This window comes from Poromitra crassiceps (genome assembly GCF_964638095.1).
Source record: "Poromitra crassiceps genome assembly, chromosome: 19".
Classification (NCBI taxonomy): Eukaryota; Metazoa; Chordata; class Actinopteri; order Beryciformes; family Melamphaidae; genus Poromitra; species Poromitra crassiceps.
Genome location: NC_139646.1, coordinates 7,770,800 through 7,787,554, shown reverse-complemented (window position 1 = coordinate 7,787,554; position 16,755 = coordinate 7,770,800). Strand labels below are relative to the sequence as shown.

The following is a 16,755-nucleotide window of genomic DNA, read 5'->3' as shown; positions in this document are numbered from 1 at the left end:
TCCATTAGTCCCACTGTAACGTTGACTTTGTGCTGCTAGGGGGTGGCATTGACAATGAATGGGACCGACCCAAGGGTGGATCTACATCACTGGTGGGGGACAACATGTTTACTATTGGCTTTGTTATAAATGAGTTAGGCACTGCTTCATTAGGCGGCCCATTTGTTTTCCCAAGCTGTCAGTCATGTCCATCAACCAAACACTGTCTGTTCCCCGTTGGCCTGTCAACCCCCCCACCCCCCGCCATATTTGCCCCCCTTCCGTCAGCCTCCCCAGTCAACAAACCCCATCTTACCAACTCTGTTAGATTGTGATGGCTCCGTTCACATTTCACTTTGCTTTATTGCTACTGTGGTATTATATTTTTATTTATTTATATAGATATATTCCCTTGTGGATATATGGATGTATTCCTGTATTCCTTTCTCATATTTTGGGTTTGATCAGTATTATTTTACACATTTTCTGATAATATTAGATTTGATTTTGTTTCAAGTTGACTGATGAGTTGTTGTTGTTGTTGTTATTGTTGTTGTTGTTTTGCACCTCCCCCACCTCCTGGCTTGAGTCCAGGCCACACCCCCTCCCAGCAGTGCCACACCCTCCTGCTCCGCAGGCCCAACCCCTGTCCTGTTGCCTCGGTCAACGGACACTCATACCCCCCTTCCCAGCTCCTCCCCTTGCATCTGCCTCCCCCCCCTCCCCCTCACCCCAGAGCACAGCCCCTCCCTCTCTTCTCCTCCTTTGGGTACGTTCTGCTTCCCCTCTCTCCTCCTTCTCTCTCCAATCCTCTCTCCACTTCTCAGGAGCAGCAAAGTCAGACAGGTACATACTGTGGTATCACTTTCAATTAGCGATAAGCATCATTGTTAGTATCTATATATATATATCTAATAAAGGCAGAACCGTCTGTCAGTCTGTCTGTCTGTATGTCTGTGTATGTATGTCTTTCCTTCGCATATCTTGAGAACCGTTCGTCGGCTCGACGTCAAACTTGTGGAAAACTTGCAGAATTTCATAGTCATAGCACCACTACTGGCAACACAAAAAGCGGTTTATTTCAAGAATCGTTCGTTCCCATCGACTTAAAACTTGGGGGAGTGCACTGCTGCAACTAGAGATCTCTAGGGAGAAGACTCTCCCTTTGTCCACTTTGACACGTCTTGTCTTTTTTTCCCCCATCTCCATGCACCTCCCTCTTCTTCTCTCCTCCCGCTTCCTCTCCTCCTCCCTCTTCTCTCCTCCCTTTCTTCTCCTCTCCATCACCCCTCCTCTCTTTTTCATCCAAACATCTTGACCGTCCTCCCTACATACCGCCCACCCACCCAGCCTCCACTTAGCCAAATTGCCCGTTTGGTGATTCATTGGTGATGATGTCAGTGTTTCTGACATCATCAGTGACATCATAGGTGATATCCTTCTTCTTCTGTGGTGTTTTATACCGCCTCCTTCAGGATTTATCCATCTACTGTTTCCCTACATTCTGTAAAACCCGATCGGTTCCTCCTGAGTGGCAACTTTTGGCCTATATCACTGGACGTCCACGCTACGCGCACGCGGGACTTCTAGGCCCACCCCCCCTCTTAGCCATCACAAGTGTCTGATGACATCACTGAGCCCCACCCACATAGCCATCACATCGTTTATCTCCCTTTCTGCTGCAACATGTTGGAGAAATAAATGTTCAGTTTGAACAACACCCGTTCTGGTCATTATAGAGCAAGATGATCGCTTCCACTACACAACACTGTATTTACATAAGCTACATTACATATTTGCGTGAGTGGGAGGAATCTCGCACTTGTACGGGATGTGACCGAGGGAAACGTGAGTTTGTTTACTGTGTCACATGTAGTTAATGAAGAGATCCCACAACTTTCTTTTAAGATGGCACCTTGGCCAGTTCAAACAGGGAATGCCAAACTGGCTGTGTTAATTTTAGAAGGGCCATTACCAAACTGTGGGGCATCCACCGCACTGTCTGTTTGACCGTGGTATTCCTGCTCTGGATGATGCCCTGGCGACACTTGGTGCCCTACGCTCAGCGCGTTGTGCGCGTGTAGGATGTGCTGGTCTGGTCTATCACAACTGTCTGATGTCACTGAGGCCCACCCACTTAGCCATCACAACTGTCTGATGACATCACTCCCCTTCCTCCTCCTCTTCTCTTGATTTTGGCTGGGTTTAATCCATCAACCCCATGAACAAAATTGGAACACGCCCGCCGGGTGTTCACACTCCCAATTGGATTGTAGATTTGGACAGATGCATAGTCATAGCGCCACCTACTGACAACACAAAAAGGGGTTTATCTCAATAACTGTCCATCTGATCGACTTCAAACTTGGAGAGTCTGCTGCTGGGAACCCGATGGAGTGCAGTGCCTCATTTCAGGCAATTCGGACACATGCATAGTCATAGCACCACCTGCTAAAAGCGGTTGATCTCAAGAACCGTTCGTCCGATCGACTTTAAACTTGGGGGGTGCGCTGCTGGGAACCCAACAGAGTGCAGTGTCAAATTCCGTGCAATTCGGACACGCGCATAGTCATAGCACCACCTACTGGCAACAGAAAAAGTGGTTTATCTCCAGGACCGTTCATCCGCTCAACTTCGAACTTGGCAGGTGCGCTGCTGGGGAACCGGGAATATGCGGAGTCGAATTTCATGCAATTCGACCAATCGAGGGTGCAGGGTGGGGGGGGGGGGGGGTGAAGAGTGGAAGAGCATGATGTGTGAATGGGGGGACGGGGAGGGAGGGGAACGAGCACTGCACTAGTAATCATTAATTACGCTTGGGCCGATATTCGAGAATATCGCATTCAATTGTGATATTTTTCACAATATCGAATATCGTTTTTTTGCACAGTCTTGCACGGTCTGCCCTGCTGCCCGAGTCCGACCCTCATTTCACTGCTTTGCTTACTTTACATTGTACCTAAGAATATCCTACTCAAGTAGATGTATTGTTACTTTGCTGACATTTCACGAAGTAAAAAATATTGCTGGAAAAAAATCTATGTAAGTAGTAAAAAGTATGTAATTAAAATGTACTCGTGAAATTTGGCTCAAACTAGATTGTAGAATTTGGAAATTACACAATAAAATGCACAAAATAAAGCCAGATCACCGATCTGATTACTGATATGACCGTTCACTGTGAACGGCTACACAATTTGTCAATTTACGATGGTCCCATTTCTGATGCTTATGGAAAGCCTCAAAATCTGTATTTGGTAACTAGATGTTGATTTAGAATTGAGTGAAGAAGGCTACAATACTTCAGTAAAAACATTACTGGCTTTAGACAAAAAAGCTACTCAGTTACAGTAACATATGTAAAAGTAATTAGTTACTTTCACCTTTGGTGTTTTCCTGTGTGTAATATATGAATACATATGAATAATATGTAAGGCACATTTTCTCATGGGTCTGTCTAAGAATTAAGAACTCTAGTTGTGGTTATAACAATTGTAACAAATAGACCATAAGTGGTATTTTTTTAATCTCCTTTCATTATTTATGTGTGTGTGCGTGTGTGTGTGTGTGTGTGTGTGTGTGTGTGTGTGTGTGTGTGTGTGTGGGGGGGGGGGGGGGGTGCATGTGTGTGTGTGTGTGTGTGTGTGTGTTTAACAGGTTCACGGGCTTCAGAGCCTAGCCCCCAAGGCTCTCCCACCCTGGGCACCCAGAGCAGTGCCAGTGAGGACATCTGGGTGCTACGCAAACCCCTGGGAGGTGTGTGTGTGTGTGTGTGTGTGTGGGGGGGGGGGGGGTGCGCACGTGCGCAACTGTGTGTTTGTGTCACAGCGTGAAACTATGTACAGGTAACCGCTATATATTGTTTATTGCAACGTGTGTGTTTGTGGAGGTGGAGAGCGCAGCGGCAGTGTGGGCAGCCTCGGGAGTGCTCGCTCCACTGGCAGTCTGCAGGGTTCGGCCAACACACACGTTCTGAGCACACCTGCACCCAGTCCGCACCCTGCCGCCCCCACCCCGGGGCTCAACACACCTGCACCCAGTCCGCACCCTGCCGCGCCCACCCCCGGGGTCAACACACACGGCCTTAACGCCCCGGGCCTGCACGCACAGGCGGAGGGGGTCAAGGTGAGACACTCTGCATGTGTTGCAGGTGCTGCTGTGTTTCTGTTGTATCGCTGCAAAAAAATCACGCATATGGTTCAAAAGAAAATGACAGATAGTCTTTGCCGGAAATCAACACCAGTTGTCAGGAAAAGCGTAGCCCTGTTTCATGTGTTAGTTTTGTTTAGATTTTTCTTTTCTTTCTCTTTATTTTCTGATCTTCTGGATGTTCTTTATTTCTCTCTTCTTCTTCTTTTCAGACCAGTATACCAGCTGCATAAAGATGGTGGTCCCCTGGTTTAGCATTACAGTATTATCCGTCCCATGGGTGGGTGTGTTATGGCCAAACTACAGCCGTCAAGGAGCTGGCTGTCTTTGTGCATCTGGTTCATTCTTATTCGATTTTTAGGCAGTGGTTTATCAGACGCTAGGATGGATCGTGGCGCCATCTCTAAGAAAACACGTCAACACGTCTATTTTTAGACAACACACATTTCTGTTACTTTTCAACACGAGATATGTTATAACAATTATGAAACGTGATGTGGAAGAGTAACACAAATGTCTGCTGTCCCAAACCAGATGTGCGGTACTTCTGGTTTAGTTTCCTTATCTGATTTCATAGTCTGTCTTATTAAAAAATAATAGCAATGTCACAAAATTGGATGGTGTTTCCATTATTATGCTGGAGGAACCTAGTTTATTTTGAAAGAACATGTCCTGTGGCATCTGTATTGTGGCATGACAGTATTGTAAGTGACGGGACAATTGCAGGAGAGAGAGAGGACAAGCCAGTCACACACACACACACACACACACACACACACACACACACACACACACACACACACAGTCACAAGCCACAATCCAACTAAAAGAGTTACATCATGGTATGTTAGTCCACTGAGCTGAGTCACAAGGCACCCTGGGGTCTTCATCATTATGCTTGAATAAATGTTTCATTGTGCGTGTGTGTGTGTGTGTGTGTGTGTGTGTGTGTGTGTGTACGCGCGTGTGTGTGTGTGTGTGTGTGTGTGTGTGTGTGTGTGTGTGTGTGTGTGTGTGTGTGTGTGCTCGTGTGTGCTCGTGCGTGTATGTGTATGTGTATGTGTGCGTTTGTGTGTGTTTTAGCTCCTGGCCACCGTGCTGTCTCAGTCAGTAAAAGCTAAGGAGCATCTCATGGAGCAGTCACAGTCTGTGGAGCAGTCAGCGAGTAAGCACAGAAACTCACAAACAGGGCACAACACAAAGGCCACTCTAGCTTGCCTACACTTCATAAGAACATTTTGAGCTCACTTAAAAGTAATCATCTGTTGCATTTTTCATATTAGTAAATAGCTGTTTTGCTACTCTCTGTCCGTTTATCACCAAAAGGGTTGCCAAAATAGAAGAAAAAAGAACTTTGTATTAGCCCGACTTTAGCAGCGCACTTTAGATTAAATTAATTCAGTTTTTAGGCAATCACTGTCTCCACTACTTCTCACCCTCATAGATTGCATATTGTGGCTCATTAAATAACATAAATTCCCTGGCTCTCTCAAACATACTGTATGATCCTCCTTAGAAGGTGCATTTGTCCAAATGAGAAACAAAGCTGTGCAATGAGAAATGGTCTATGGACAATCCAATAATTAGGTGTGATAAAGGAAATCGAATCAAATGCCAAACATTTCCTTTACTGCCACTAATTGGATTATTTATCCTTTCTTTCTGCATTCTGTCATCGCCCCAGGTTCTTCCAGTTGCCCAGTCCATGAGCAGCGGTCGTTTGAGCGCAAGGCAGAGGAGGAGGATGGGAAAGTGAGTTTTTGGAAGGAAGATAGATAGGTTCACTCTGGAGCCTCCTTCCTCATTCTGTTGCTTGTGTTTCTTCTCAACAAGTGCTTGGTTTGAGAGAAAGACTGTCAGAGAGGATGGGGAGTGGGTTTGGAGGAGTATCTACTACTGTACCAGGGCGGTGTTGCCACTGAACAGATGACATCCTTTGATGCCCCTGGAGGATGGGCATGTCACTGCAGGCTCCCTGACCGAGTGTGTTACCATGGAGACGGGCAGAGCGACAGACACACAGGAGTCAGTTGCTCTCTCGCCTTCTGTCCCTCCACCCACCCCCTGCCCTCACACCACCACGAGACACCAGGCAGTGCACCCACACGCTGCCACTCTGCTGCTCTAGAAGCTGCCAGTAGTGCTGTGTGTTCCGTGTATCGGAGGCCATTATATCCTCTGTGTGTTCTAGAAGAAAGCAGCGTTCTAGAAGCAAGTGTTTTCTAGTTGCCAGGAGACAGCAGTGTTCTGTGTCAGTGAAAGAGCAGTACCGATCCTTTTGTGTCCTTGTGTTAGTGGCTCTCATTGAGATTTTGGTTTTTCAGTCTAATTCTAAGGCATTGGAGTCATTCAAAACACACAGCATGCATGTTTTTAAGAACCACCCCATTTGTCATTTAAATTGTTGTAATAGGACTGTGTGGTTTAGAAAAATCAGCTAATGTCTATCCTACAAAGTCAGGTAGTAATATTCTCTTTCCTGGGAATGTGTCGTGATCAGTCTTGCATATTGTATTGGCAGTGTCTTAGAAACAGAAGTATTTTGTGCCTTTGTGGAATCTGTCCAGGGATTGCGCACCCTGGAAACATTGCACTGGTAACTGTTCTGTGTTCTAGAAGCAGACTGTTATATTCTGCATTCTAGAGCAGCGTCCTATCTTGTGTGCTAGTTCATTTGTTCTAGAACAGATTATAAAAAAATCTATAACAATTTTAGATTATTTTGGCTACAAAGGAGGATTTGTTGCTGTTTTCTAGAACAAGTTTATATTCTGTGTTCTAGAACAGGCTGCCAGCTGTACTGTGCTCTAGAGCAGGTTTCTGTTCTGTGTTCTAGAAGAATCCCCTTCACTCTTTTAGAAGCTGACCGTAGTGTTTGGGGTTCTAGAACAGTTTTCTATTCTTTGTTCTAGAACACGTTTTGACTTACTGCTTGGAAGCTACAGAGGAGGTTTCTATTCTGTGTTCTAGAACAGGTTTCTGTTCTGTGTTCTAGAAGCAGCCCCTTCGCGCTTCTAGAGGCAGGCAGTAGTGTTTTGTGTTCTGTGTTCTAGAAGCAGGCAGTAGTGGCGTGGCTGGGTGAGTCTCAGCTGCAGTTCTACACCACCCACTTCCTCACCGCGGGATATGATCTAGACACCATTAGCCGCATGACCCCTGAGGTAAGGCATGCCCCCTGCCCCCTCCTGCCCCGCCCCTTGTCTGTCAAGGCTCCGCCCCCCAGCACAGCTGTCAAATCAGCTCCCCACTGACCTGGATGATGTCATCATGACCCTCCTGTCTCTGTCACCTGACCCCGGTGTGAGTCCTGAGCCTCAACCACTCCTCATACTCTGTCTGCTTCATTCACATACCTATGTTCCAACATGTGTTCCAATCCCTGCTGTGAATACTGCTGTGTGCGTTTGTCAGTGTTGGGAGGGTTACCTTTAAAACATATTCCACTACACATTACTGAGTATGCCCTCAAATGTCATTTGTAACGTATTCCATTAGATTACTCAAGTTACGTAACGCATTCTAAAAACTTTCGGAATACTTCAAAATTGTCTTGCTGAAGCCTTTCGTCTGGGTCACACATACGTAAACACGAGGGCAATGCGGTCACAAGTGATGCGCGCTGATGTAATGTTGCGATCATCTTCAGCATGTTTGTGAGTCAAATGTTCTTTATATTTCCATGTCAAACACATTCCTGAGTATCCTGGCTGTGTCTCCTCCGACATTACCATTCTCTTGTGGTGTGTAGCAGGTGCACTGCACGCGCGAAAATGGTTGGACTTTTTTTTTCTGTTTATGTGAAATGCGGGCCTCATATGAATTTTAGAGCAAATAAAACAAAACAAACAAATCAAGTAATCCAAACAGCGGAGAAAGCCCTGTGCACAGCAGTGCTTCCCTCCTGGGTGCCGGCTGGTGCAGGGTGAATCACAATGTAGCAATGGAAATCTTCCAGCGCACGATAGGATGGGATAGACACTTCTTATCTTTATTTGGTTACATTTAAAAACAAGAAAGAGCAAACTGCACATTTCGCATACTGCTTCATCAGATTCGATTGCTTCAAATTCAAAAAACACAGGATAATAAGATGTAAATATCCCTTGTGCAAGCACTTACTAGAGAGTCTTTTGATGGTATCTGCAACACTGAAGTGGCTAATGATGGAATTTGACACAGAGGGGCGAGGGTTAAAAGAGTCATTGGAGTCATCAGGTGGTAACCCCCCTTCACCGGCGTTTCGACGACAAAACCACTACACCTCTAGAGGGCTCGTCGGCAACACCTGGCGTCCCAGGTGTGCCCTCCTCTGCTTTCAACCCTCCCCTCTGTGTCGTCTCCCACAGTTTATCAGCAGCACCGGGCAACAGCTTCCGTGCCAACTCCAACTCCTCCATGACAGTGGTATTGATGCACTGCAAACTTTGGTTTACATCCCGTTGCTGTGCTTCACTCGACTGATTTGACCTTGCCTTCGCAGATGTATGACAGTCAGAAGGGTATAGTCAACGCGAGGCCTCTGTCCCTCCTCCCTCCAACACGGAAGCCTGTGGGCAACAGCCTCCGTGCCCGAGTCAGACTCCTCCATGACACCATTCTCCCTCAAACACCGAAGCTTGTGGCCCGCCGCTGCGATTCCTGTGGTGCTCTCTTGCACTGTGCTCGTGTTGCTCATAGTCGTTTCCGGTCCAAAGTCTATTACCGCGATATCAGCCGATGAGTCCTCTTCCGCCCCCACTCTGGCAGACTCCGGGGGTATTCCCTTATATTTACTTTTCGTAGCTAAAGCGGGTGTTTCCAACGTGCTGAAAAGCCTGGGAAACTACAGCCATGGGAAGCTAACCCATGCCTGTCCCGGTGGGACAGGCATGGGCAAAATAAAGTAATCCCTTGAAGTAATCTATTTTTAAAGACAGTAACTATTCAGAATACCACCAATTTAAACTGTAACTGTAATGGAATACAGTTACTCATCTCAACTCAACACATAAAAGGGCAAACCTATGTATGTACGTATGTGCTGTATGTATGTATGTATGTATGTATACAGTATGTATGTATGTATGTATGTATGTATGTATGTATGTATACAGTATGTATGTATGTATGTATGTATACAGTATGTATGTATGTATGTATGTATACAGTATGTATGTATGTATGTATGTATGTATACAGTATGTATGTACCGTATGTATCTATCTATCCAGTGTTGCATTTTTCTTGACACCGTCAGCCTGACAGCATTCATATTTGACACGGGTACCAGCAGAGGTCCTGAGCAGACGGTGACAGGGCCGGATTTTTTAATTAGGTCATTTGGCCGGTTAATTGGCCAAAGATGGACAAATTACTCATAGCACTACCCACAGCAGCTAGCAGGTGACACACACACACACACACACACACACACACAGACCGACAGTGCATGCTCCAATGGGTATCAGCAATTGATACCAAGTGATACAAGTGATAGCACTACCCACCGCATCCAGCAGATGGGACACACACAGACAGACAGACAGACAGTGATTGCATCAGAACTATTTTGTACTTTAAATACATGTATTCCGTTACTCCCATGGTTAATCCCCAACCCTGGCGTTTGTTCCCGAGTGTGTTTGTGTCATTGTGTGCGTGTGTGTGTGTGTGTGTGTGTGTGTGTGTGTGTGTGTGTGTGTGTGTGTGTGTGTGTGTGTGTGTGTGTGTGTGTGTGTGTGCATGTGTGTGTGTGTGTGTGTGTGTGTGTGTGTGTGTGTGTGTGTGTGTGCATTGAAGCAGACAGTGGTATGATGTAAACCCCCTAAGGGCAGGAGGGGACACTCACCAGAGATTATCCAAAGCAGAATCTTCCTGAAGGCATCACACACATGAGCTCATGCACCAATGTCAAATGTATGCAGAAAATGGTGAACTACCTACAGTGGCTGTTGTGAATTCCTGGCGTGATTGAGTGCACTTTGTGTTGAAGGACCTGACGGCGATCGGGGTGATGAAGCCTGGACATCGTAAGAAGATAATTTCTGAGATCAGCAGGTTGCCCTCCACAGACTGGCTGCTGGACCACAAGCCCGTATGTTTCTCCTGTATTAATACAAAGAAAATGTTGAGTTTTGGCAGAGACTGCTGCACTCAAATATCATTGTGATTAATTAATATGAACAGACGCACAATCTGTTCAATCTGTTAAGAAAGTATTTTTTCAGAATCTTACTGAAGAATTGTATCATGTATCAACTTGATAATCAGTTTTGTCCATGTGTCTGTGTCTGTGTGTGTGTGTGTGTGTGTGTGTGTGTGTGTGTGTGTGTGTGTGTGTGTGTGTGTGTGTGTGTGTGTGTGTGTGCGTGCGTGCGTGCGTGTGTGGTTAGGCCAATCTGGCAGAATGGCTGTCGCACCTGGGTCTTAGTCAGTACTACCAGGTGCTGGTCCAGAATGGCTATGAGAACATCGACTTTGTTTCAGACATCAGCCTTGAGGACCTGCAAGAGATTGGCATTAGCAAACTCGGTAAGACAGCACATGTAGAGAGAGCTAGTGTTAGAGTCGAGACCACCTAACCGAGACAAGACCAAGACCGAGGGCAGGCAAGACCATGACCAAGACCAGACCAATGCCAGACCATTTTCAAGACGGAAAAAAAAGACCATGGGCCCTATCGTCGCAAAAGCGGTAATTTATATTAGCATTTGCGCAGGTTTTGCGCTCGTTTAACGCCGCGCGCAATGCAAATTGGGGGCGTGCACAAGCGCATGCCTGTTATAATTGTACTGGACATGCATGGGGTAGGCGTGCCACATGCCAAACCAGGCGTTTCAGCGCAAAAATGTGGGGACAGATGGCATTCTCCTATCGTCAGCATGCGCGCAATTACTTTGCGCTAAGAGCTTTGAAAATCCCAAATCACAATCACATTTCTGATCAGTTGATCAGAAATGCAACAATTTGCTTCCTCTCTGTGTGCTATAGAAGGAAGAGAGATAACTCATAAAATTCAGATTTTGCATTGAGGCTAGATTGGGGCTAGACTTTGGGGACAGTTCTATTGAAGTGAATGGGTAACTCCCCTGTAAGTGATGTTTGTGTAGATGGGCCATTGTATTTAATTGAGCAGTATTCTGCCATGTGACCTGTATGCAGAATATAAATTATATCATATGGGGAGACATTTCTTTTTTGTATCATTTTAAAGCAACAGCACAGTAAAGAGGATATTAATCTAACATGATGTCTGTAGTTCTTTATAGATCTAGCCTCTTAATTTTGCTCTCAAAGTGCACCAGATTGAAGCATTTTACTTTAAAATGGACACATTTTTCTATCCAGGGGGGCTGTGCCCCCCCCCCCCCCCCCCGCCACATTAATATGACCTCGGTATTCCTCAAACCCTGACTACGGGCCTGGGCATAATGACGCCGCAACGATCGCGGCTTTCACAGGCTGTTAAGAGGGGCTTACGTTCTTTTCTCCTTTGTGCCTTACAATAACCATTTCTCCATTCCGGTCACCCCCACTCCACCTCTCCTCAGGCCATCAGAAAAAGCTAATGTTGGGAGTGAGGAGGTTGAAGGAGCTCCAGAGAGGCCAAAGTAGCTCAGAGCCTCCGCTGAGCCCCTGCACCCCTCCATCCAGCCCAGCAGGGGGCACTACAGGTTCAGACGGTGGTACAGGTTCAGGGGGCGGGTTGCCCCGGAGGGAGGCGAGGAGGCAGAGGGACGGTGCCCCCGGCCCGCTGACCAAACCTCGCCCAGGTCACACTCATGCACAAACCCCACCCCACACGCCAACACAGACCCCGCCGCAAACGCCCCCACATGGTAGGACCCAGCAGGGCTCCCCCAGGGCACGGCCCCGCCCCTCGGCCCAGATGGCCGCAGTCGATTCGTCAGTACCGCTGCTACGCTTGCCCAGTGACGAAGAGGAGCGACGGAGAGCTCACAGTCTGATTGGCGGCTCCTTCTCGGAGACAGACAGATACGCCACTGTGTGCCGCAGCAGCTCGGACAGTAGCTCCACCCTTAATGACGTCACTGTCAACCGCAGCCAGTCGTCTGTCACACTCCGGCCCCGGCGGAAAGGTCGGCCCCCGACGCCACCCAAACGCTCCTGTTCTTCCATTACTGGGGGCGATGGGGAAGGACAGGGGGAGGGGCTACTACTAGGGCTGCCAACCTATCGGGAGCGGCGAGCCAGTGACTGTGGAAGCTTGGGTTCAGCCTTAAGAGCTCAGGACTCGCTGGGCCTGGAGAGATCGGAGGGGGCCTCTGGGAGCGTCCGCAGCCTCGCTGCCATGTTGGAAACATCGATTGGGGGTGGAGCCAAAACGCCGCCCAGGAACCTGGGAAGCAGCGGCAGCTACCTACAGGTAGGTGTGTGTGTGTGTGTGTGTGTGTGTGTGTGTGTGTGTGTGTGTATGTGTGTGTGTGTGTGCGTGCGTGCGTGCGTGCGTGCGTGCGAGAGAGAGAGCACCTATTAGCATTGTGTTTTTGCAGTTGTATATTAGCAGTGTGGACAGTATGTGTTACCCCCATATCAGTCTTGTGTTCTCCAGGTAAGTCCGGCTGTTCTTCGTCGCCAGAATGGTGCAGGTGGTCTTGGATCTGAGGAGGATGATGTCATCAGTCGGCGCAGAACCATCAGTGGACCGGTCGAGGGCTTCCCCGGTGATCAAATCTACCCGTCGCCGCGACAACCAGCTCAGCCGCGTCCAGAGCCTCGACCCCGCTCCACTGTCGCCACGGCAGCGTCAGAGATCACAGACGGCACCGCGACGCTCCGGAGGAGGCCACGCCCCCCGACAACACACACTGACGCATCTGCACCCATAGCAACTACCGTTGTTACCATGACAACTGGCTCTGACACCATCCGCAGGAGACCACGCACTACCGAGCAATCGGAAAGTGTCGTCGACAGCAATAGCCAACCACAGCCGCCTGCCACCAGCAGTGTTAACCAATCAGACTCTCCCAGCAGTGAGGAGCCACAGCAGAACGGGGGCGTGGTCCTGAGGCGGAGGCCAGTGTCAGAGGTCTCTGATCAGCTGGAGGACAACAGGGAGAGCTGTGAGTGGATGGAGGCCAGAAAGTCTCTGAAGCCGCCTGTCTCAACTAAACCAACACCATCCACCGTCACCCCGAGGAAGTCACAAGCTGAACCCCCAACCCCAACCCGCAGGGTCCCCATACCTGGCCCCGACAATGCTGATACTGCACAGAGCCCTGGTGAGAGACACACACACGGACACGCACACACACACACACACACGCACGCACACACACACACACACACACACACACACACACACACACACACACACACACACACACACACACACACACAACCCACACACACACAACCAAGTATAGTGTAGCTCCTGTGTCCGGGCTGTAGTAAGTCAGACAAATATGAGTCTTGTTTTTCATGATTTGGTGTCACAAAAAGTTTTGCCCTCAATTTATGCCCTGGCCCAACATATTCTGATGCTCCACAAAGACTCTGACTGCATATCTCTTCTACCATCTTATATTGATTCAAAACAAAATGCTGTTACTTCTGTGTAAACATAGAGTGCATCACTTCCTTCCAGCAGACGATGTGTCCTAGGAAAGAGGACCTTACTCAGGTGTTTAGAGCAGCAAATGTAAACACTTTGGTGAACTGCCTATTGGTTGAATCGCTATCGTATGGTATGTTTTGATGATAGAGTGGAGAAACGGATATTTATTCATATGAAGTTGTGTATCATTACAGCTGTACAAAACCACTCCAGAAGAATAAATGTCATATAAGAAGACTGATGTCATTATTTTTGTCCCCCTACAGTAGAGCCCAAGCGTGTCCCTCCTCCTGTGTCCCCAAAGCCCCGCGGCCCTCCCACAGCGCCCAAACCAGGCAAAGGAGCAGTGGCTTCAGCAGCCATGAGTCCTGTGGCTACTACAGCCAGCCCCACCCCTACAACCACACCCTGCTCCCCTCTCCCAGCTCCCAACGCCCCGTCCGCCCCCTCCCTCTCTCCGGGACCACCTCTCGCTTCACCCTCTCCGGCCCAGAGTCCCTCCACGCCTTCCCCGCACCCCGTCAAGCCCCCGCGCTCCTCCATCGCCGGCCTCTCCATCGACCTGCTGGGAGCGAGGGAGGCGGACGAGGAAGAGGAGAGGAGGAGAGAGAGGGAGGACAAGGTGCACACAGAGCAGGAGGAGGAGATGAAGAGAACAGAGGAGGAGAGGAAGAGGGCAGAGGAGGAGCGGAAGAGAGCAGAGGTGGAGAGTCAAGGCGAGGAAGCAGTAGAGGAGGAGAAGGTGCATCAATGCTTGGAGGAGAGCAGCACCTCCTTGGCTGCAGCTTTGCAGGCAGTAGAGCATAAAATCAAACAGGAGGACACACAGAATGAGTGAGTATAGTATGTCCAAGTTTTTCAGATTTTAGTTAGCAAATATCAAACCAGGGATAAGGTAACATTGCACTGTATATATCTCTAAGGTCTAGTTATTGGCAGCACTCAGGACATGATGACGGCATATACAAGCTCCACCTTACTCTTAGGGATGGAACAATACATTGATCTCGATTTGATTAAATATGAGATATCGGGTTCACAATTTGATACTGGCACGATACGACATAATTGTTTTTGTCTGAGCCACAAATCTTTCTAGAAATGGCATTGGCTCGCTAGAAGGTAAACAGCAATTTGCAAATGTCATTACAAAATGCAAATAATTTAATTTGTATGGAGAGCTTGTGAAATTGAGATGGGCACGCTGGTCTTATTTGTGATTACTGCAGCAGAATCAAATGGAGCTAATCATTTGACACAATTGTCTTTTCTGCTCCACTTACTGTCTTTTCTGCTACTGCAAACATGTTGGTGCCTCCTGCCAACTTCTCCAACTAACCTCTTACTTTTTACTGTGCCTTCCTCCCAGCGCTCTCCCCAGCAAAAAGACAACAGTCTCCATCTTGGATGACATCGGCAGCATGTTCGACGACCTGGCAGACCAACTGGACGCCATGCTGGACTGATCTCCTGCCCACTTCTTCATCACCAGCCATTTCCCTCTCCCCCACTGCTCATGTATAGGTGTATTAAGAAAACTCTCCCAAGGCTCTATGCTAGTGCTCTTGTGTGTGTGTGTCTGTGTGCGTGAGTGTGTGTGTGTGTGTGTGTGTGTGTGTGTGTGTGTGTGTGTGTGTGTGTGTGTGTGTGTGTGTGTGCACGCGCGCGTATGCGTGCGTGAGTTTTGCACGTGCCACTACTTGTGTGAGCGCTTCTCATGTAGCCTTGTATATAGGAAGGAGGGAGTACTCTCGGTCTGGCGCCGTAGCTGTAGAGCAGCATAGCTCTAGTGCTCCTCCATCTGTGTGGAGGCCGCTCCCACACAACCTCTGACCTCTACAGCCCAGCAAGTCACAGCCCAGAGAAGCACAATCATTTCCCCCTCATCATTTGATCTATATACAGACTCTGGCCAGGACAGAGACGCTTGCTCAGTCGAGGCAGGCAGACAGACAGATGAGCATATTGCTTGCAAAAATAAGCACACAAACTGACTGACTGACCGACAGGCAGACAGACAGACAGACAGGCAGGCAGATAGATAGATAGATAGACAAGTTGCATACAGACGAGATACCAGAGAGAATCAAAACAAAAAATAAGCACATAGAAAGACAGGCACCTTCCTGAAGGAGTCTTATTCCTGTGATGCCAAAGGATGCATTTTCCAGATGAACAAATGGTTATATATATTAATATAAATATATGTTACCTATATTTCTCTGCTGTGTGAGTGGAGGGTTGTGGTTTAGCTGGACTTCCTGATCTGTGTGTTGTCTCCGTTCACGTTGTTGTTGCTGTTGTTATTGTCGTTTGACGTTATTGTTATGAGTGTGCGTAGTCCCTGCTAATGCTGATGTCGATGTCCTCCCACTCGTCCAGTAGTTATTCTAATGATCGGAAAGAAACGATAGATGTGTTTCCATGAATTTTGACACACACACACACACCTACACGTACTCTCGTACACCCCACACACACACACACACACACACACACACACATCTACATTCACACAGATAGATACACACACACCTACACGTACGCACACACACCACACATACATCTACACGCAGACAGACAGACAGACACACACACACACACTACACACATCTACATTCACACAGATAGATACACACACCTACACGTACGCACACACACCACACACACATCTACACGCAGACAGACAGACACACACACACACACTACACACATCTACACGCAGACAGACAGACACACACACTACACACATGCATACAAAGACACATACACGCATATATATACAAGCACACCCATCCTTTGTCCTGCTGCAGTGAACAGTGTTTTTAAAAGATGATCCTATATTTCAATGCTTTATATAGTACATCCAGTATACATACATAGACTTTATAATATACCTGGGTATATGAGCTGCTAGAGCTCCCTCTAGTGTTGGTTAGTGAGACTGCCTCTAATCCGCCCATCTTCCATCTTGTCTCCTCTCTCTCTCCCTCTGTCTCGGTTCCGTTAACTCTGCATCTCTCTGTGCCTTGGTAGTTTTATTTCATATATTCAAAGCTTATTTTCCT

The 16,755-nt window shown here is 47.8% G+C and overlaps 1 protein-coding gene across 1 annotated transcript in view; it reads left to right on the top strand.

Moving 5' to 3' along the window:
* LOC310793579 (caskin-1-like) overlaps positions 1–15,306 on the top strand; it is a gene marked incomplete at its 5' end in the record, with an annotated part of 45,807 nt that extends 30,501 nt beyond the window's left edge. The window contains 11 exons of the mRNA XM_083655394.1: positions 3,637–3,735; positions 3,869–4,104; positions 5,212–5,293; positions 5,813–5,880; positions 7,182–7,289; positions 10,100–10,201; positions 10,500–10,638; positions 11,658–12,493; positions 12,680–13,352; positions 13,957–14,521; positions 15,057–15,306. Of these exons, the coding sequence (XP_083511520.1) occupies positions 3,637–3,735; positions 3,869–4,104; positions 5,212–5,293; positions 5,813–5,880; positions 7,182–7,289; positions 10,100–10,201; positions 10,500–10,638; positions 11,658–12,493; positions 12,680–13,352; positions 13,957–14,521; positions 15,057–15,153 (3,005 nt within the window). The 3' untranslated portion in view covers positions 15,154–15,306. The remainder of the gene's footprint in view (positions 1–3,636; positions 3,736–3,868; positions 4,105–5,211; positions 5,294–5,812; positions 5,881–7,181; positions 7,290–10,099; positions 10,202–10,499; positions 10,639–11,657; positions 12,494–12,679; positions 13,353–13,956; positions 14,522–15,056) is intronic.
* Between the last annotated feature and the right edge of the window lie 1,449 nt (positions 15,307–16,755).